Genomic DNA, 22,435 nt, shown 5'->3' with positions numbered 1-22,435 from the left:
ACACTACTTGCATAGAGTTTAGTGGGATGCTAAAACAAGTACTACTATATATCACACATGTGCTAGCATTAATATTAACATGATAGATCGACGGTGGAGTAACAAAATATTATTATTATATGTGAGTCTTGTGATCAGGGAACTACATTCATGTGAAAAGTAGTCACAAATATCATATAAAATTGTTTGTCTCTTTAAGCAAAAACTTCTATAGACACAAGCATAGAGATATTATATAAAGATGTATCATGCATTAATTATAATAACTTTTTATATTAATATTTTAAATTTAATATATTTTTAAATTATTTTTTTCTTTAAGACTCAATCATGATTTTCAACTTAGTTACTCCTCTTTTGTTAAAATTGATTAACACTTGAATCTAGTTAATTAATTAGCATTAAAATCTATATATTTGTAAGCATGGCACAATCCTCAATACAAATTAAAAGGTAGTTAGCTTATGCGTAAATGTAAAGTTACTAGTTGTGAACGAATACAGATGTAGCAGCAAGAGTGGCAAATTGCTCTTTCTCAAATTCTAAAATGACCAAGTGGGAATAAAAAAAGGTGGGTTCATTAAATTGTATGAATTGTTCTACCATTCTTTTCCTACTACTTGCAAAAACCATAAAATATATACTTGTGTCTTCACTTGGGAAAATGGTGATAATTGGATTATAAAGAAGGGTATAATTTTTTTAGACTAAAAAAGTATTGATAACAAGTTACTCCCTCCCTCTTTCATAATTATAGTTCATTTTAACAAAAAAGAATATCATTTGACGTATTAAAGTATAATTATTTTTTAATGTTCAAAACGTCTCTTATAAAGAGTTGAAATACTTGATCTAATATATGTGGATAAGTTAACTAGTTGGAACGGTAGTTAATGTTACATGCTTAGGTATAATAATGTAAGTTCATAAAGTAATTAAATATCTTTAATGAAACATTATTATAATTAATATGAAATTAAGAAAATGATTTATAATGTCTGGTTTGATTATTCCAAATGAGATTAAAATTGGGAGATAAAATCAGAGGCTTTTAATAACTTAACAAGAAGAAAAAAGAAATTTCTCAATATTTATTGAATATACAAATTCAGTTCGGGAAGAGTGTTGATCCCAAGAGGTCTATTTGATATTTGTTCATTAGAAATTTTATTTTTTCATTTGATTGATTAATATGAAAGTATATTATACACGTCTTAATTGATTGATCAAAATTTATATTTTTATGTATTAAAAGTAGAAAAAGAAACTTTCGTTAACATTGATAATAGAAAATTGCAAAAAAAATATTAATAAAAATTCCAACCAAGTGTGGTTAGAGGAGGTCCCTTCGTGCTTGGCACAATCTACCTATTGTAATAGACAATTCTAATCTTTTTAATAAGAGAGTAAGAAGTATTTTTTTGTCAAAATAGGTATTGAAACGAGGAGAAATTTACTATACACTCCAATATCTAGTCTTTTCATTCCAACAAAATTATTGAAATTATAAAATAATCTTTCTACTATATATTTTACTAAAAATATTTAGGATAAAATGAATTTTCTGTGACTTCCGTATGTAAAAGAAAATTAAAAACTGAAGAAGTAGGAATAATTTTTAGATGTAATTTTAAATAAATAATAAAATGTTAGCGTCTGGAAAACACACGCAAAGCTGAAAAAATTCGGTATATTTTTATATGTTATGAATATTTAAATTAAAAATCATTAGAATTTTGAATTTTAATAAAAATAAAATCTTAGAACAAAATTATTTTCTGAATTTAAAATAAATAAAAAAGAGAAAAATTCAAAATATTTGTATATATTTTGAATTTGAACTTTAGTGTACGTTAAACTTACATATATATTTTGATATTCTAATATATTTTTTGAGTTTTTATTGAAGTGTTAACTTTAGCGTGGAATATAACCGATCTTACCGTCTTTAACTTTTTAAGTGTGGACAATTTAGAATGCTTTTTTTTTATTTTTGAAATCTCTAGAATATGTTTCCCTTATTAAATACTTTTTATACAAAAAGTTAAGCGTAAAAGTTAGATTTAATATAAATGTAGGGGTGTACAGTCTAAGTGTTGGGGGTGGCTAGTCAATTTCTCTTAAAAAGAGATGTCCATCTTTTTTTGTAATTTTATCAATATATATCTATCATAAAAACAAATGAGCCTACCCCAATGGTATCCAAAAAATTAAAAAGACACATAAATAAGTAGAAAATTTTACCTCTTACTCCTTAATTATACCTATATTATAAATTAAGAATGAAATAACATTTTTTTTCTCTCACATAAATAATAAAACCTCCAAAAATTTACTAATTCACATTTCAATATTTTCGGAATTTAAGAGTGAGTTTTTTTTTCTTCTAAATTTCCGGAGAACTTGAATACAAGTTTTCCGATACTGAAGATATACTCCAGAAAATTTGTTTTGAAGATATCCAGTATAGAAGATACTACCGAAAATATTTTTGAAGTTTTCCGATACAAAAGACTCTACCGGAAAACATTTTTTAACTTATCTGGTACAGAGTATTGTTTCGGGAAACTTGATGCTCAACATTTCCGGTAGTTACCGGAGAACTTGAACATCAAGTTTTCTGGAAGTTATATATATTTTTTAAGTAATTGTGATTTATTTCTTTTAATTTTTTTAATTTTTCAGTGGGCGCACGAGGAAGAGAGGGCAAAATCATACGAATTACACGTGACACTGATACTTTTACATCGTCCGCGATGAATCCCCCAGAGATGATTCGACTGACAACTTCAAGGAGAAGAAGACTAATGATCATTGAAGACGACGATGAGGGACATCATGATCATGGTTTTATCCCATATGTGATTATGTACCAGCAAGATGAGCCTTCTATAGTGCATGAGGAGGATGTGGTACATGAGCAGGTGAATGCACACGAGCAGGTGGATGTACATGAGCAGGAGTAGGCTGCACCTGCTCATGAGGGAGAGCATATGGAGAGGGGCATGATGGAGCTGAGGGACCTGGTGAGCTCACACGGTATCCTGGAGGATCTTATGATTTGTCTGTCCTTACACGATACCGTTATCATGTTTTAGCTAGACTATGGTTCGGTGAGGTATATTAAATTAATTATTACTTATAATGCATTAAAAATATTTAAATTAATTATTATTTTTGGTATATATTTAATTTTAATGTCATATATTTTCTTTGTATACAGGAGAACCCATTGCTGAAAATTGTTGTGTATGGAAAGAAAATGCAACAATTTACTCCACCAGTACTTCCGCGACCCATAGAGAACTAGGTGAATTTGTCAGGTTTGAACCCGTTACAATCAGGTTTGAACCCATTACAACGGGGTAGTTTGAAGATGATCGACAACAACCTGATAGCTGCGTTTGTTGAAAGATGGCATTCTGAGACATCGTCATTTCACATGTCATTTGGTGAAATGACGATTACTTTGGATGATGTTGTCAATCTTCTGGGATTGCCTATTAGGGGTGAGTTCTATAGTCCACTCGATGTAGATAGAGTAACGACATATAATCTTGCCATCACTCTATTAAGAGTGGCCACATAAGAGATATGGGAGGAGACCAAAAAGACTAGAGGTGCGCACTATAGACTGAATTGGTTGAAAGAGGTCTTCAGAAGGCAGTGTGCATCAGAGAGATTTGACTGTGCTGCTAGGGTATATTTGTTGAATTTAGTAGGGAGTACTATTTTCGCGGATAAGAGTCATACTCTAGTTGATGCAAAGTACCTTCCTTTATTCAGATATTTAGACGGTACAGATAAATATGCATGGGGTACTGCTGCACTCGTAGTGCTTTATGACTACCTCTCAAATGCTTGTTGTTATGACACCAAACAGCTAGGTGGATATATGACGCTGCTTCAGGTATCAATTATTTATTTAATTTTAATTATTAAATATTATATTAATTATGTTATTAGTATTAATTATTAATTGTTTATTTAATTTATATTTAATTATTAGTATTAATTATTAATTGTTTATTTATCATTAATATATTTATTTTTATTTGCAACAACATTGAATTTACGAATATTTTCTAAATATTTGTAATAAAGGTGACCAGGGTGCTAACGTGGAATGCTTTGCCCGAATGAATAGATGGTGCTACAAACAAGGCAATCATAAGGTCCATGAATACATACGTATTATCGATGCATTGACACATGCGGATGTTATATAGAGACCGTGGGAGAATCATAGGGGTGTCATTCCTTTTGATGATATCATGCTTTATATTGATCACCTTCGATTATGCAGCGCTGTAGTGAAATATCTGTCAGAGAGGTGTTTGAGACAATTTGGATATATCCAATATATTCCATCACCATCACTTTCAGATCCTTCTAGATTATTTGATGTAGATGTGGAATGGTTGGGATATGTGACGCCAGTGACGGAGATATTTCACAAGCTTCGTTCAACTACATATCCATCTGAGTGTGAAGATAGATATTTGGAGTGGTTCTATCAGGTGTCTCATCCACTGCTGGTGCGACCAGATGGTGTACCTCAGGTCCCACATTATAGTGTACCACCGACCAATGCATATGCTTCTAGTTCACAGCTGCCACCTATCCTACAGCAGGTCGGTGATCTTATGCAACAGAGGTTGAGTGAACATGAAGCTAGTCCTCATGATGAGTTGTATATCCACTTTTATAAAGCTTTGTATTTATCACGTAGTCACACTAGTTAGTAGTAACACTTTTGATGAACTATTGTTATGTCGGTTATTTTTTATGAACTAGTGTTATGTCGGTTACTTTTTATGAACACTTTATTAATTATTAGTATGTCGGTTACTTTATAAAAAGACACATAAATAAGTAGAAAATTTTACCTATTACTCCTTAATTATACCTATATTATAAATTAAGAATGAAATAACATTTTTTTCTCTCACATAAATAATAAAACCTCCAAAAATTTACTAATTCACATTTCAATATTTTCGGAATTTAAGAGTGAGTTTTTTTTTCTTCTAAATTTCCGGAGAACTTGAATACAAGTTTTCCGATACTGAAGATATACTCCAGAAAATTTGTTTTGAAGATATCCGGTATAGAAGATACTACCGAAAATATTTTTGAAGTTTTCCGATACAAAAGACTCTACCGGAAAACATTTTTTAACTTATCCGGTACAGAGTATTGTTTCGGAAAACTTGATGCTCAACATTTCCGGTAGTTACCGGAGAACTTGAACATCAAGTTTTCTGGAAGTTATATATATTTTTTAAGTAATTGTGATTTATTTCTTTTAATTTTTTTAATTTTTCAGTGGGCGCACGAGGAAGAGAGGGCAAAATCATACGAATTACACGTGACACTGATACTTTTACATCGTCCGCGACGAATCCCCCAGAGATGATTCGACTGACAGCTTCAAGGAGAAGAAGACTAATGATCATTGAAGACGACGATGAGGGACATCATGATCATGGTTTTATCCCATATGTGATTATGTACCAGCAAGATGAGCCTTCTATAGTGCATGAGGAGGATGTGGTACATGAGCAGGTGAATGCACACGAGCAGGTGGATGTACATGAGCAGGAGTAGGCTGCACCTGCTCATGAGGGAGAGCATATGGAGAGGGGCATGATGGAGCTGAGGGACCTGGTGAGCTCACACGGTATCCTGGAGGATCTTATGATTTGTCTGTCCTTACACGATACCGTTATCATGTTTTAGCTAGACTATGGTTCGGTGAGGTATATTAAATTAATTATTACTTATAATGCATTAAAAATATTTAAATTAATTATTATTTTTGGTATATATTTAATTTTAATGTCATATATTTTCTTTGTATACAGGAGCGACCATTGCTCAAAATTGTTGCGCATGGAAAGAAAATACAACAATTTACTATGTCGGTACTTCTGCGACCCATAGAGAACTGGGTGAATTTTGTCAGGTTTGAACCCATTACAACGGGGTAGTTTGAAGATGATCGACAACAACCTGATAGCTGCGTTTGTTGAAAGATGGCATTCTGAGACATCGTCATTTCACATGTCATTTGGTGAAATGACGATTACTTTGGATGATGTTGCCAATCTTCTCGGATTGCCTATTAGGGGTGAGTTCTACAGTCCACCCGATGTAGATAGAGTAACGGCATGTAATCTTGCCGTCCATCTATTAGGAGTGACCACGGAAGAGATCTGGGAGGAGACCAGAAAGACTAGAGGTGCACACTATAGATTGGATTGGTTGAAGGAGGTGTTCAGAAGGCAGTGTGCAGCAGAGAGGTTTGACTGTGCTGCTAGGGCATATCTGTTGAATTTAGTCGGGAGTACTATTTTCGCTGATAAGAGTCATACTCTAGTTGATGCGAAGTACCTCCCTTTATTCAGATATTTAGATGGTATAGATAGATATGCATGGGGTACTGCTGCACTAGTGGTGCTTTATGACTACCTCTCAGATGCCTGCTATTATGACACCAAACAGCTAGGTGGATACATGACTGGAATGGTTGGGATATGTGACGCCAGTGACGGAGATATTTCACAAGCTTCGTTCAACTACATATCCATCTGAGTGTGAAGATAGATATTTGGAGTGGTTCTATCAGGTGTCTCATCCACTGCTGGTGCGACCAGATGGTGTACCTCAGGTCCCACCTTATAGTGTATAGTTCACAGCTGCCACCTATCCTACAGCAGGTCGGTGATCTTATGCAACAGAGGTTGAGTGAACATGAAGCTAGTCCTCATGATGAGTTGTATATCCACTTTTATAAAGCTTTGTATTTATCACGTAGTCACACTAGTTAGTAGTAACACTTTTGATGAACTATTGTAGTCACACTAGTTATTTTTTATGAACTAGTGTTATGTCGGTTACTCTTTAACTGCAAAAATTAAATAAATTAACAAAATAGAAGAATATAATTACCAGAAGAAAACTTATACAAATAGAAAAAAAATAATTACCAGAACCCAGTTATTTCCATTAACAAAATCAATACAACAAATGCGACCATTTTTTGTCGATCCTGAATGTGAACCTCTCATAGGAAAGAAAGTCATTGAAAATGTCTGACCAAACGTGACAAGAATAATATTATATGTTGTCGCTATCACGTAACCCATATCGAGTATGGACAACCATTTATCCATGGGTTGAAGACCTAAGCTGGATATCTTCAACGAATCTCTTAGTCTCTCTAATGCCTAACAAAAGTTTTCTTCTCGCTCACATTCCAAATAAGCAAATCCAACTACAAATGTCTTATCTGTTGATGTCATACCAACAATTTCAAGTAATGACATTATGTATTTATTGGTTTTGTAGGTACTGTCCATAATCAACACAATCGGAAACAAATTTAACAACTTCATTGAATTTGGATGCGCCCAAAAAATATCTCTCATAACATCGGAGTCTTCACGCTTTCTATTCTAACACACATATTTTGCATCTTCAATTAACTTGAATAAATGTTGCATCTCTGTTCTATTACCTCTCACGCGCAATCGAATGATACTTCTCTGTTTATATATTTGTGAGATCTTAGTAACATTACTCTTATCTCGGTCTTGCAATGAGAGTAATATGTGTCTCGGTGCAACATTATATTTTGTTAATTCATGAACATGCTTTCTATCTTCTTCATTTAAGCGCCCAACATATGCATGCCCCTCCAAAGTATCAGGTAATTCATGGTTGTGAATTCCACAAATTACTTTAACTATCCATCCTGAACCATCTTTTAATGGTTTTGATCTAAGCTTGAAAGGACAATCACATTTTTTTGTTGAACTTCGAATAGAACTAGCAGTTGAATTTGGATGCGCCCAAAAAATATCTCTCATAACATCGGAGTCTTCACGCTTTATATTCCAACACACATATTTTGCATCTTCAATTAACTTGAATAAATATTGCATCTTTGTTCTATTACCTCTCACATGCAATCGAATCATACTCCTCTGTTTATATATTTGTGAGATCTTAGTAACATTACTATTATCTCGGTCTTGCAATGAGAGTAATATGTGTCTCAGTGCAACATTATATTTTGTTAAGTCATGAACATGCTTTCTTTCTTCTTCATCTAAGCGTCCAACATATGCATGCCCTTCCAGAGTATCAGGTAATTCATGGTTGTAAATTCCACAAATTACTTTAACTATCCATCCTAAACCATCTTTTAATGGTTTTGATATGAGCTTGAAAGGACAATCATACTTTTTTGTTGAACTTCGAGTTGAACTAGCGGCACACTTGTATTTTCCCCCTTTGTCACAACCTAATATTAATTTATTTCTCCTTCTTTTCTCTCTCGTCTCTATATTTGATCTTCTGATAATAACAGTAACTTTATTTTTTATACTGATTTCTTTTGTTCAATTCACAACAGCGTTCCTTGTATCAAATATCTGAAATAAAATAAATTATAATTAATCACAATAATATATTTTTACAATATTAATATTAATTATATTTATTCATACATGATCCGTGTCAAAAATATTTGTAGTATCGACGCATGTTTTATCCATTAATAGTAGCAATTTATCCATATTTGTTAATATTTTAAAAAAAATTAATAAAATCCAAAAAAAATTTAAAAAAAAATTAAAAATTGTTCTGTATCGGAAAACTTGTAGATGAAGTTTTCCAAAAGCCACTCCTGTACCGGAAAGCTTGTCAATTAAGTTTTTTGGTACACAACTTTTCCCTTCTATACCGAAAAACTTTGTTTTAACTTTTCTGGAATATACCTTCTGTACCAGAAAACTTAAAAAAAAAAAAAAAAAATCCAGAACTTTAGTGTGTGCCAGAAATCTTGTTACAAGTATTCCAGTTATTACCAGAAAACTAGAACCTATCAAAAATCTTTTTTACAGTTTCGAAAATGAAAAAAAAATTACCTTAAATTGTGTAAAACAATAAATAAGTAAATAAATAAAAATTAAAGATATTTTTGACATTTTGAAATTTTTTTGGGGGTACAAGACAAATTTTGAGAGTGCAGAGTAAATTTTTCAAATAAGTATTGACTGAATAAACCTATACCAAAAACAAAATTAGACATGGGCCTAGGGAGTTGGAGTCTTGGACCAATATCAAGCACATATAAAATAACAATAAAAATTGAAAGCTAAGGCACAGGTATTACACACACCCCCACAATCTGTACCCACACTCCCGTTTACCTTATGAACTAAAATTCCCATTTTTTTTTTACTTTTTTTTTTAAAAAAAAACTTTATAGTTACGAGATATAAGTTAACTGTGGACATTTTCCTCTAATTTGTGTACCCTAGATTTTAAATTTATGCTACATATTTTATTAAAAATTTAGAATTGTACATGTAATTTATCGATAAATAGGTTTTTAACTTTATAGTAAATACAAACGCAAAGATGAGTTGTGTAAATAAGTACATATAATAGTTGTATAAATATTTGATATTTTAAAAAGTATGTTCGAATATATGATATCTCTGTTTAAATTTAATATGTATGAATTTCTCTGATAGATTTTTAAGAACCCTAAAAGAAAAGATACGAGAAAGAAAAAAATTATAAAAATTAGTAATGATTGGTCTCTATCAAAATTATTAAACACTCATAGTTAATTTTTTCCTTCTAAGTGTATGTTTAGTTTCAATTTAAAATAGTTAAAATTAATTCTAGATAAAAAAAAATTTATTTTGATATATTTTGGTGTTTTCGAATAAAATTAATTTTATTTTTAAAAATATATCTAACTTAAAATTTATAATTTTTGAATTCATACGTGATTTTAAAATTAAAATATGTTATTCAAATCACTTTTACTTGAACTATTCAAAAATAAATTATTACATATTAATTTTAATTTTAACTTAAAATCAATTTTACTCACTTCTAAAAATCATGTATATAATATAATTGAAAGGGACTAGTAGGTGTAGGTGTCAGATCCATAAATAATATGGATATGTTCTAGAGCCCACTCCACTTGTTTGTATGGACCTCTTTGAATAGACCACTTTGAACTGTGGGCCACCAAATCTAAGACTACAATCTTATGACCTTTCAATTTCCTCACTTTTATTCACTTCTTGAATTGATTTGCTTTTTGAAAAACTATGTTAGGTCCTTAATCAGTTATAATGTTTGAGCAAAATGAAGTCTTTTTTTAACTTTTGAATTTTCTCTTTAATGGAATGTTAGAGAAAACATGATTTGATAATAATACAAAAATGAATAAAATAAATGTCACACCATCTACTTGATATTTGCTGTATATCTAATCCTTATATTCAATTTAAGATTAATTTGAACTACATCCCATAGTTTGTTACAATATTTTACGATGATTTAGAGTTTTATTGGATAATAATGGATGGAAATAGGTATAAGCATCAAGCAAAATTTAATCAATTTCTTTATTAAAAGTGTGTTGTTAGAAGAAAAAAATTAGAAAGTAAGTGCATCCTTCCTTTTGCTTTTTTTGGGTCAAATAGCATTCTCCATTGCTAACCTAAGTTGGGTTGTGTTTTTATTATCGCAAGTTTCAATGCAACCTCATTGATTACACGTTATCCAATGGTTAAACCTCACCTACTCTATCATTGGTCTAATGACGTCACCCTAAAACACACAAATTCCTTCTTTATTTAAAAAGTTTTTTCTAATAAAAAAATTAAAATTGAAGATCTAAATAGAAAATAAGCATATATTCACACTTTTCGGTCTACTTACCCGTAACATATATTGTTTACAGTTTTTGGCTAAAAGCGTTGTTGTAAGGTCACAACGCTTTCGGATAATATTTATACCATTTGTAGAGCACTTTATGTATAAGTATTGTAAATTATAGCGCTCTCACATTATATTTAGAATACTTTTTATATAAACACTGTAAAATATAGCGCTTTCACACAATTACATGGTTTTTTAGAGCGCGTTTCATATAAGCTTTGTAAAATGGTGCATATTTGATAAAAAAAATTCCTTTAAATAAATAAAAACATATTTAATACGTTCTCTCCTTAATCCTACGAACTTTCCTCTCCTCTACTGTGTGAACCCTTCTTTATTGTGCGTCGTCTTCTCGGTTGAACCCTAATATACTGCTCCTCTATTGTGTGTCAATATCTACTGAGTGATTATTGTTCCAGGTACTGTATTTATTAATTTGGTGTTGTCACTAAAACTGATAAATTGTTACTTGATAAATCAAATAAATTGTTACCTGATAAATCATATAAAATTTGTTCTTTTTTGAAATATGTTCGATCTGTTCTATTTTGAAATCAGACTTGTATGCATAACTTTGGACATTGGTTTCCATTTTCTAATATTAGACTATATATACTATAGATTTGTATAATGTTATTAGTAGTTTATCATTTATGTAACACTGCATTCAAATAGATCATATAAAATAGACCGAAAATAAATATCTATCAATCGATTGTTAAAAGAGTATAAAAATAGAGTGAATGAATTTATTGAGTTTGCAGTGAATAATACAAATGACCAAAGTCGAATCATTTGTCATTCTTTAAAATGTTGTTTTGAAAAACGCATTTAGAGTCTATTAATTGGAATGACATTTAGTAGGACATGAAATTCAAATAATATTTTATCTTATACAATTTTAATTTCGAAATTAAACTTGTATAAGATAAAATATTACTTGAATAATTATGATATATATTATAAATGTTATTTCTATTTTTTATGATTGATAAAAATATAAATAATAAAATTTATACAGTTATAGCTTTTTTTCAAAAGACATGTGTATAAATAAATTGTAATCATTTTCAAGTGTAGACAAGAACATAATTATTATCTTTTTCGAGTAGAAAATAAATCAAAACTAAAAATTCCATAATTTAAAGATCATAAATTTGAATATCATTTTATCAATGTTACATAGATTCTTTAGGCATGTTTATATATTCATCATCTTGAATTGATGATTATTTTAATTATAAATACATGTGTTTTGTTTATATCGATTTTGTTTATACCTCCGTCCTCATAATAAAACTCTTATTGGAAAATGAATTTATCTCTTTTTATACGACTGTCAATTAATTTGCATTTGCATTCATTATTTTTTAATTAATTTATATTTTTGTTTCTAACATTAATAATAAATAATATAATAAAAACATTAATTTTTAAAAATAAATATATAAATTAATATCAATTTTTAACAAAGTAAATACTACTACCCAATACATATATATGATCTATTCATTTTGGATAAATCAAATCTCAATTAATCGTATTTAATATGAAACATAAATCTAAAGTACAAGTCATTTATTCGTTACTTTAAGTAAAGACTATAATTAGTTGTATACTATAAATTTTGACTTTCATATTTTGCTGGCACGTGTTGCCACGTGGCTCGTGATTTACACGTGTTTAGCGATTTGGGATCCTCTTGCGACCTTAATTGTGATTATTTATTATTATGGTTGACAAATGAAGCAACTTCTGGGGCTCATGACCAACAATAATATTCATGAAACAATGAGGGTATTTATGTCCAAAAGTTAGCAAAATATAGGACCACCTCACATACCATGCTTTAAAAGTGCTTTTGGGTTAGCATTTCCATGGTAATTATTATTTTTGAAAAAACACTCCTAATTAATTTTACTGCTTCTTCTATTACATAAATCGTTTTATAATATCTTTTAATGTTATTGTTTGCAAAAACCTTTAATTAAAATTTAATTAAAAAAAAAAACACATATCTATTTTGCTTTTCACTGAAAATAGGGCCATATATATATATATACGATGACAATTCATATTTAAATCGGAGTTTTTTAAATAAATTTAAGTTTATCTATTAAGTTATGGTTTTTTAATTTTGAATTAGATAAACACCACTTTGATAACACAAACTTTTTAAAATTTAAATCCACATATATATAACATAAATATTGACATTGATGTTTATAACATTAATAAAGACAATATACATATTTGATATACGTAGTCTATTTTTCTTCTAAATATATCGTTAGTAGTTAAAAAGAATTTATATATTAACTTTCTTTTATAAAAAAAGAACTTTCTCGTGTTCAGTTTTTTTTCTTCTATTACTCTTACTTGCTTAATTTTCTTTTACCATTTTCTAACAATTTCTTTACACTATACCGATCTAGCACAATATGAAAAAACGGATAAACAAAAATGTTAATTTAGATAATATAAATATTATAAAACTAAAACAAATGAATTACATACATCTAATATTTTTGTTGTTGTTATAGAGTGTACTTATTATTTTATTAGTCTTTTGTATTTTATATTAATTAATAATATTATTTTTAATTATTTTAAATAATTTGAAATAAAATAACATATACTAACTTTTTATTTTACAATATTTTATTCCTTCTTTTTAATTCAAATTAAGACACAAAATAATTAAATGTTAAAGTAATTAATAGAAATATTTATTTATTTGAAAGGAACAAGAGACAAAATAGATAAACAAAAATTAATGCTAATACATTAAATTTCGAATAATAAAATAATATTTTTGTTTTTATCAATTAATAATTGTATTAATTTTATCCTTTTTTCTTGATAAAAGTTCTATCCCAGTTTATATTACATTTAATTTGTCCTATTTTAATATTTGAAATGGTGTTAGCAAGCCGTTTCAAGTGTCCGGAAATTCTCTGATACCGACAAGGACATCTTTTAATTTTTTGAACAAAGGTTTGAAATAAATCCCTTCTTTCTTGTTAAAATTACGTAACTTGACACCCTCTACTCCTCTTTTAATGTATTAGCATTAATTTTTGTTTATCTATTTTGTCTCTTGTTCCTTTCAAATAAATAAATATTTCTATTAATTACTTTAACATTTTTCTCTCTTTCATTAATGTGCTCAACTAAGAGAATCCTTATCCTTATGTTTTTAGTGAAGAGTGAGAAGGTTTGTAGAGAAGAAGATGCGGAATTGTGTTTTAACTTTAATGTATCATCACTCAAGTAACCAAAGCGAGTTTATGAAAAAGCAAAAAACGTAAAGACAAATAAAAAAGTAAATATATGTAATGGCTAATAAGGAAAAAGAAAGAGTTTACTTTACATACAAATATCTTTTTTATAAGTTTTTTTGGTACTACAAAAATAATATGTATCGAAAATATAAATATTTTGATCAATAATTTATTTTGATTTGTTTATATTAATGTTATTAAAGTTGACTAAATTAAAAATTTTGGTTTGTTTATCTATTTAATTTTAATTTCATTTAATTAAATAAATTGATTCAAAATATTTTTTTTTTTAAATTTGGATATGTTAAAATATAGTCAAACTCATTCATATATTACTTATCATTCAACTATTAGTGATTTAATTTGATAGTACCAAAACATATTAATTTTCAAATGTTTAATAGATATTTTTCTTTTAATCTTAGAAGAGATAATAAACATCAACATAATTAACTCACACGACTGCGAGATTTTAGATTCGAATTCAGAACATAACGTTCAATATAATAATATCGACATTTGTTAATTGAACTATAATTTAATGACATATATAAATAATTTTATTTAGTGCATGTTTGATTTATCGTGTAATTTGTTAAAGTTGTAAAATATAATTTTATGAAATTACCTTGATTTTGATAAGTTTTGTGTAAAAACTAAACATACACTTACACCATTATTCAATAAAAAAAATTATCCTTTCTTATATCACATACAGTAACTAATTCGTTTTTGACATTTTGAGTGTTAACGCGAATTATAAATGAATTTGGTAATATATATATATATATATATATATAGCCTTAAAGTGAAATAAAATATTATTGAAAAAGAATTGAAAATTATATAAATTTTGAAAAATCCAATATAAATCTAAAAATATGATGACATTAAGGTTTAACAGTTAGTCATCAATTTGTAAACAATTTGATATGGACTGTTAACATGAATAATTGATTATTTATTTGGAAGTTACAATTATGTGATATAATCCTACAATTAAAGGTTCATGTTAATTGACAGCATAAAATTAATTTACGTTGTTAGTGCATAATCCTTTTTCTCATATAATTATAAAAATAATTGGATATATATATATATATATATATATATATATATATATATATTATATATATAACATATTGTATCGATCTAGTATTAACAATAATATTCATCCACCTATTAATATGTGAATTAGTACTATTTTTATTTATCTTTAAGACTAAAAACCCTTATTTATGTTTGAATGTTAGATAATACAATAAGATAATAAAATAGTATTTTCTAAAAATATATTTCAATTCATAGGTATATAATGTTGAATTGAAATTTTATATGGATGAGTTTTGTATGCAATGATAAGTGACTAATTTGGGTGAAAGAGATATGAAGAAGATTTAATCTTTCAATTATATGTATAGACACTTTAAATATATACTATATAGATATTATATATATGGTTCATTATAGTTAGATGAACTCTCTATCTATATATGATAGAAGCGAGGAGTAGACGAAGGTAAATGGAACACCATTTATAAATTTAATTATGTCAAATTTTACTAAAAGAGGTTATTCAAGTATAGAGAAGTGATTAAAATCAAAGTAGTGTTTATGATTCGTTAAGTAGAGTTTAAATCATTAGACTACTCATTTCTAATGGGTTAAAATGTTTTAAAAGATTGAGGTAAAAGGTGTATTTAAGTATAGCCTTCAAAATAAAGAGTATTTTATTAAATTGAAGTATAATTTGTTAGGTGATTTTCCATACTTAGCACAACAACACGACTAATAAATATCTATAATTATTTTTTTATTAAATATATATTATTGAGTTCTATGCTCACTATATTAAAATGATGTTTTTAAGTAATAATTAAACGTTGAAAATTTAAAAAATATATAAAATTTATAATTTTTCAGTATTATGAATTAAAGTCGAATCACATATTGAATTTAGATTAAAATATATAATTTAAATAAATATCATTTAAAATTATAAATATTTTAAATTTTTTTTAAAACTTTCAAAAATGTCATATTCAATATATACAATTACGAAATAGAAAATTGAAAATTTTAATGTCATCCCTTTGAAAGGTTAGTGATTTTTACCCTAAAATAAGCCACAATGATTTAACTGCGAAAGCTGTCCTTTATTGCCAGTTGGACAAATTAACATGAGTGGGCTCAGAATTTAGCAGGCCATTCCAACTCCATGCTGCGAATCACTCTTTGGGTCAACTTCCACTCATCATTACTATTACAAAAACTCACCTAAACCTCTTTTGAGTAATGTTATTGTTTCTTTAATGGAATACTTTATATTTTTAATCAATTTTTTTCTTCTATTAGTTTAGAAACAAACCTCTCACACACTAAATAAAAAGAAAAAAACATTTAAATTTCAACATATATTCCATCATATCAAATATTATTGAAACTACATGAGTTGTACTAGTTAGCAATAAAATCTAATTTAATAATTGTATAGAAAAATATATAGTATGTTGAAAGAAGTTAATTTTTATATCAATTTCAATTATTTTAAAAAATTAATATCTATAATAGATAATGAAGACACATCTTACAATATGATAATTAAGATATAAGAATTGTGATATAATAAATTATTACATTTTACTTTGATTTAATATTTGATAAATCAACATAATATTATAAATTTATTATAAAACTTATTCTGTTTTATCTTTTTAATTAATTTTTTTTATCATAATAATTATAATATACATTTCTTTATAATTTTATTATTATATATATATATATATCAAATATAGAGTACGATAAAATAATATTATATTTATAATGCATATCAAATATATAATATCATAATATTCTTACAATATTTAAATTTATCTATCATTAAAAAAAACTTCATAGCATAATTAGAAAATAGTAATAAATTGAGAGTAAGGGTATATTTATTACTCACATCTAACCTCAAGTAAGGTCAATAACTTAACCATAGATTAGAACTAGGGTTAAAAAATACAAGTGGTTAAGAAGGGACAACCACATAACCCGGATTTGTATTATCAACAGTCGTCACACAACATAACCTCTCTCACTCAAAATTCTCTCTCTCTTCTCTCCCTCTTCCTTCTTTTCTCCTTTCAATCCTCCTTCTTTTTTTACTTTATAAATTTAATCACTCAAATTTTCATAATAGTAGTATGAGCCTCAAAATCAAAGCTTCTTCATGGAAAGTGTGTATGTGTATGTGATGTGATATATTTATTGAGGTTTTATAAAACTTAACAAAGGTAAGGTTTTTCTTTTTTTGAATTAGATGTTAGATTTATCATTATGGAGGTTATAACAACACCAACCACAAACACAAACACAAACACAAACATTACATCTTTAACAAGTTCGAAATCACCAGAGCCCGAATCAGAAAACCCGACCCGAATCCAACAACTACCCACAAACACAACAACCTCAAACATAACAAAGCCAATAACTTTTTCAAATGGGGTTCTTAAACGTCTCAACCCAAACACAAACAACCACCACAACAACCACCATGCTCAACCACCAATGGTTGTTACTTACAAAGAATGTCTCAAAAACCACGTGGCAACTTTAGGTGGTCACGCGCTTGACGGTTGTTGTGAATTCATGCCGTCGCCAACCGCCACCTCCGACGACCCAACATCCATAAAATGCGCCGCATGCGGTTGTCACCGGAATTTTCACCGCCGTGAACCGGAAGAACCAATTTCAACCGTTTTTGAATATCAACCTCACCACCGCCACCATCCACCGCCGCCACTTTTTCAGTCCCGGAGTCCTAGTTCGCCGTCACCGCCGCCGATCTCATCATACCCATCAGCACCTCATATGCTGTTAGCACTCTCCGGCGCCGGAGTTGGTCTCTCAATCCCACCGGAAAACACGGCGGCGCCGGTAAACCTTAGCTCTCCGATGGGAACTAATAGAAAAAGATTTAGAACAAAGTTCACACAAGAACAGAAGGAAAAGATGCATGAATTTGCTGAAAGTGTTGGGTGGAAGATGCAGAAAAGAGATGAAGAAACGGTTAATGGATTTTGCAATGAAGTTGGTGTTGATAGAAGTGTTCTCAAAGTTTGGATGCATAACAATAAGAACACTTTGGGAAGAAAATTGTCAGATCATGCCGGAGACGGTGCCGGAGCAGCCGTGGACGGTGTCTCCGGTGGTGGTTGTGCTGTTAATGAGAATGATGAGAATCATAATAATGGGACTAATGTTGCTGCTAGTACTACTAATGGGTCTTCTTCTTCTTCTTGATCTTTTTTTATGAGATTAAAAAAAAAGAGGGAATAATAATAATTCATATGTTTAGATTATTATAGAGTAATTAAGATCGTTGGTACTAGTTAATTTAGTTTTTTTTTTCTTCAATTTAATTGTTTAGTTTTTCTTGATTAATGAGATTTATGATAATCAACTTTCGGGTTAACAAACTAGTTGTTTTTATTTTTTTATTTGATTGTTTAGTTTTAGTTAATTAGTGAGATTATTATGATTATCAACTTCATTTTTCTTTTGCAATGTTTAAATAGTACTAATAGATATTATTTTGTTAGAGGAGAAGATGAACCCTTCTTTGTATTATTATTATTTTATTGAGGATTACATCTCGTTTTCTTATTAGTTCACTTTTATATTTTTTATTAATTTTATTTCTATTATTATTGAATGTTTTGATTTTATTATTAATACTAGTAAGAAACTGATTATTACTAATGTCTTAATCAGACCAACCCACATTCTTGTATGTTTCTGTTTTGTTATATTAATATATTAAATATTAGTATTTTATTTGTAATTTTTTAATCTCCTTTTTGGAATGTGTTTTGCCGTTTCTCTTCTCCAAGTTCAATTTTGGTTTTTGGGGATTGGTTTTTTGTGTGAATTGGGTGTGTTATTTATTTATTTATTTATTTATTTGTTTGTTGAGAATATGATTGTAAAGCATTATGAGTCTCTTTGATCGGACATGGAATAGTATAATAATTATGAACTTTTTTTCTTCATAAATTGTGTCCGAAAGATAGAGGCAGAAAGTGTTGCTACGTAGATTTAAGAATTTTTTAGTACTTCCATATTTAAAAAAATAGATTTTTAGTACTATTAATGGCGGTGTTGAATTTAAAGTGTTATTCTATTCCTATCTCTGTGTATACTTTGTATTCTAAGAAGAAAATCAAATCAAAGAAGCATAAACAAATCTTGTTCTATTAGGATGTGGATGTACATTTTTTAATAGGAGTATATGATTATGTAGCCTATAAGGGAAAAAGAATTATGTACTTTAACGTGTGATGTGGCTTATGATTCCAAAAGAAACCTTGTTTATTGGTTTTAATTATTCTCTCTAATCAATCATGCAGCCGTTTTACAAATATAGCTATAGCATATGGTCTTGGAGAATCTTAATCATAGCTATTTTTAAACAATAATCTCATATTATACTATATAATCTAACTTGCTTTATTTTATACAACAATCCAAATGCTTGATGTGTTATTGGAAATGTTTTTAGCTTCTTTCCCTTTAAGGCAAGTAGATCTATCTATTTATTATTATTAATTACTAAAGTTATGATAAACACCAAAATATTTAAATAGTAAAGAATATGATAGAATCATAGAGATTAATAAAGAGACAACGTGTTATGTCTTCCACTCGCATTATATATGGGTGTGTTTTGTTTTTGTTCACTTAAAAATGAATAAATTATTTGATTCCAAAGAGAGATTAATTTATGATTTGTTTTGGGTCCACTCATAGGATTTATTATGATTTTCTGGTCATTGATGAAGTCATTAATCTTGTTTTGATTAGAATGGAGTGGGGTCCTTAGGGGATGCCCTTAACTACCGAGACATGGGCTTGTCCTTGATCCTTAATTGCCCCTTAAAAATAGGGATATTTTGTGTAGGTGATGAGGAAATTTCCCTTAAAAATAGGGATATTTTGGGTTATTCATGATTTATTGTTTCATTTCCCACTAAACTAAATGTAATAATAGTAATCCACTGTGGGAAGTTGGTCGTATATCATTTCCCTTCATTGATTTCATTCCACATGCATTGTTCAGGACATGTGTTCCAAAATGGAATGATATTGCATTTTTATTAAGTTTATTTACAATCTCTTAGAGTTTGTTGTTACAACTTATTTAGTAAAAAAATTATTTTTGAAGATTTTTATTTTTTATTATAGTTTTTTGAGAAAAATGATAATTTTTAAAAAACTAAAAAATATTTAAATGAGAAATTATTCTAATAATGTTAAAATATTTTTAAAAATTGTTTTTTTAATTTAGTAATTTTTGTTACTGACAAACACAAAAACAATTTATAATTTTCTTGAGAATCTCTCAAACAAAAATCTCTAAATTATTGTGTTACAGAATATTTTTTTATAATCCGTAATAATATATTCTTAATTTAGTATGTAGCCACATTACAATGATTAGCAAAGAGTGTGTTTAGATCTACTAGTAAGGATTAAATTCCCACAATTTGTGTTAACATAAGTGATTAGACTACTAAATTTCTTTATCAAAATAATTATAATCACACAATTTGTGTTAAATAAAAGTGATAAGAATACAAAATTTGTTTATTATAAAAATCGCACAATTTTGTGTTAAACATAAGCGATAAGTACCAACCAGTAAAACTTTAGGGATTAATTTTTCTTTTTTCTTTTTTAGATATAAGTGATTTATGATTATTTTTTATCTAAGATTATTCATTCAAAAATTTTATTTTATTTTATTTAAATAAATAATTTTTATATAAATTAAATTTTTGTTGTTTTTTTTTGTTGTAAATTCAATATTTGAATACGAGATTTTTTTTTATTCTTTTATATTGTTTTAGTGTGACTCTTTTTCTTATTTTGGTATTATGTTTGTTTTGGTTTAGATTCACAAAATAATTTTTATCAATTACATATTTCAATCGATTATTTTAATATTGTCAACGTTATAGATATTTAAAACATTCGAATTTTATCATATTTATAAATATATTATTGTTTTGTGTTATGTTATTATTTTACGCTATTAATTTATATGATGTAACTATATTCGTAAATGAAATTAATTTTATATTGTATCAATGTATTTAACAATTTAAATCAATTAATATTATTTTTTTAATAAAAAAACAAAAATAATAAAACTACAAATAATTAAAAAAAAATATTTGAACTAAAGTAATTAACATGCGATCTAAAGAGATAAAATAATATTTTCTAGTTTAAATTATATATTGAAAACACTACTTATATGCTAATATACAAAATATTTAATAATTATTTAATATACACTGGTATCGATACCTCAGAATCACATCTTTTAGAAGCTAACCTTTTCCATTTAGATTAGTACACTGTACACGTTGCTCCTCGACCTCCTCTCAAAATAATCCAAATCAAAAGTTTGCATAATTAGCTTACTTGTGAAGCTATATGTATATACTCACTTGTCATTTTAAACACGATACTTTAATTAATATGGATGAGATTGGCTCAAACTTCTAATAGTTTCAGGGATGATATAGTAAAATAAACATTCTGATTTTAAAAAAATACTACATATATTCATAGCATCTTAACAAATTCATTTGAATAAAAAAAAATAAAGAATAATAGAAAACCAACAAACAAAATGATCTCATTTTTTTTAATGATAGAAAAGGGGCAAGCTCCGTACAAACACAAAACAAAGGAAATGCTACATAACTTTTATCTGCCATCAAGAAGAAATAAGTAAAATTTGGATTTATGTAAAAAATATTTTTAATTTAACTAATATTTAAAAATTTAAACTATACTGTATATATGTATGAGATAATTACAATTATAGATATTTTTTTTAATAATATAACTGTAGATAGATCATTAGATATGAAGATTGTTATTACCTGCAATTTTTTCGGTAACATTTTGGTTGCTATATTATAGAAAGATTCTTTCACCAGCAAATACATATTCAATATTTTTTAATGTAGATCAAATACTAAAGAAAGTGACATGCGAGATTTCGAATTCAAATTTCAACACATTGTATTTAATTTAATAACTTTAATATTTGAAAATTTAGATAAGACTTACATATAGTAACTCATGTGTTTTTATCCTCAACAATATAAATATTTTTATGTCATGAACTTTTCAACCCCTTTCAATTTTTTTTTAAAAATAATAATAATTTTGACATTTACTAACCTAAATATTCATTATTAGATATTTTAATATGATAAAAATTACATTTTTCAAAAAAAATATCTTTCAAATATAATTTTTATGAAAAGTTTTTCAAAATAATTTTTCATTTTAATCATATTATAAAAAAAATTATAGCAAAG

General features: G+C 27.7%; 1 protein-coding gene across 1 annotated transcript; it reads left to right on the top strand.

Annotated features, from left to right (window-relative positions):
- Window positions 1-17,098: 17,098 nt before the first annotated feature.
- On the top strand, window positions 17,099-18,514 carry LOC101488692 (zinc-finger homeodomain protein 11-like). Its single transcript, XM_004489338.4, has one exon. The coding sequence runs from the start codon at window positions 17,370-17,372 to the stop codon at window positions 18,336-18,338; it is 969 nt and encodes a 322-aa protein (XP_004489395.1). The 5' UTR covers window positions 17,099-17,369; the 3' UTR covers window positions 18,339-18,514.
- Window positions 18,515-22,435: the final 3,921 nt, after the last annotated feature.

Source organism: Cicer arietinum, chromosome 2, assembly GCF_000331145.2.
Source record: "Cicer arietinum cultivar CDC Frontier isolate Library 1 chromosome 2, Cicar.CDCFrontier_v2.0, whole genome shotgun sequence".
Lineage (NCBI taxonomy): Eukaryota > Viridiplantae > Streptophyta > Magnoliopsida > Fabales > Fabaceae > Cicer > Cicer arietinum.
This window is presented reverse-complemented; position numbering and strand designations above follow the sequence as displayed.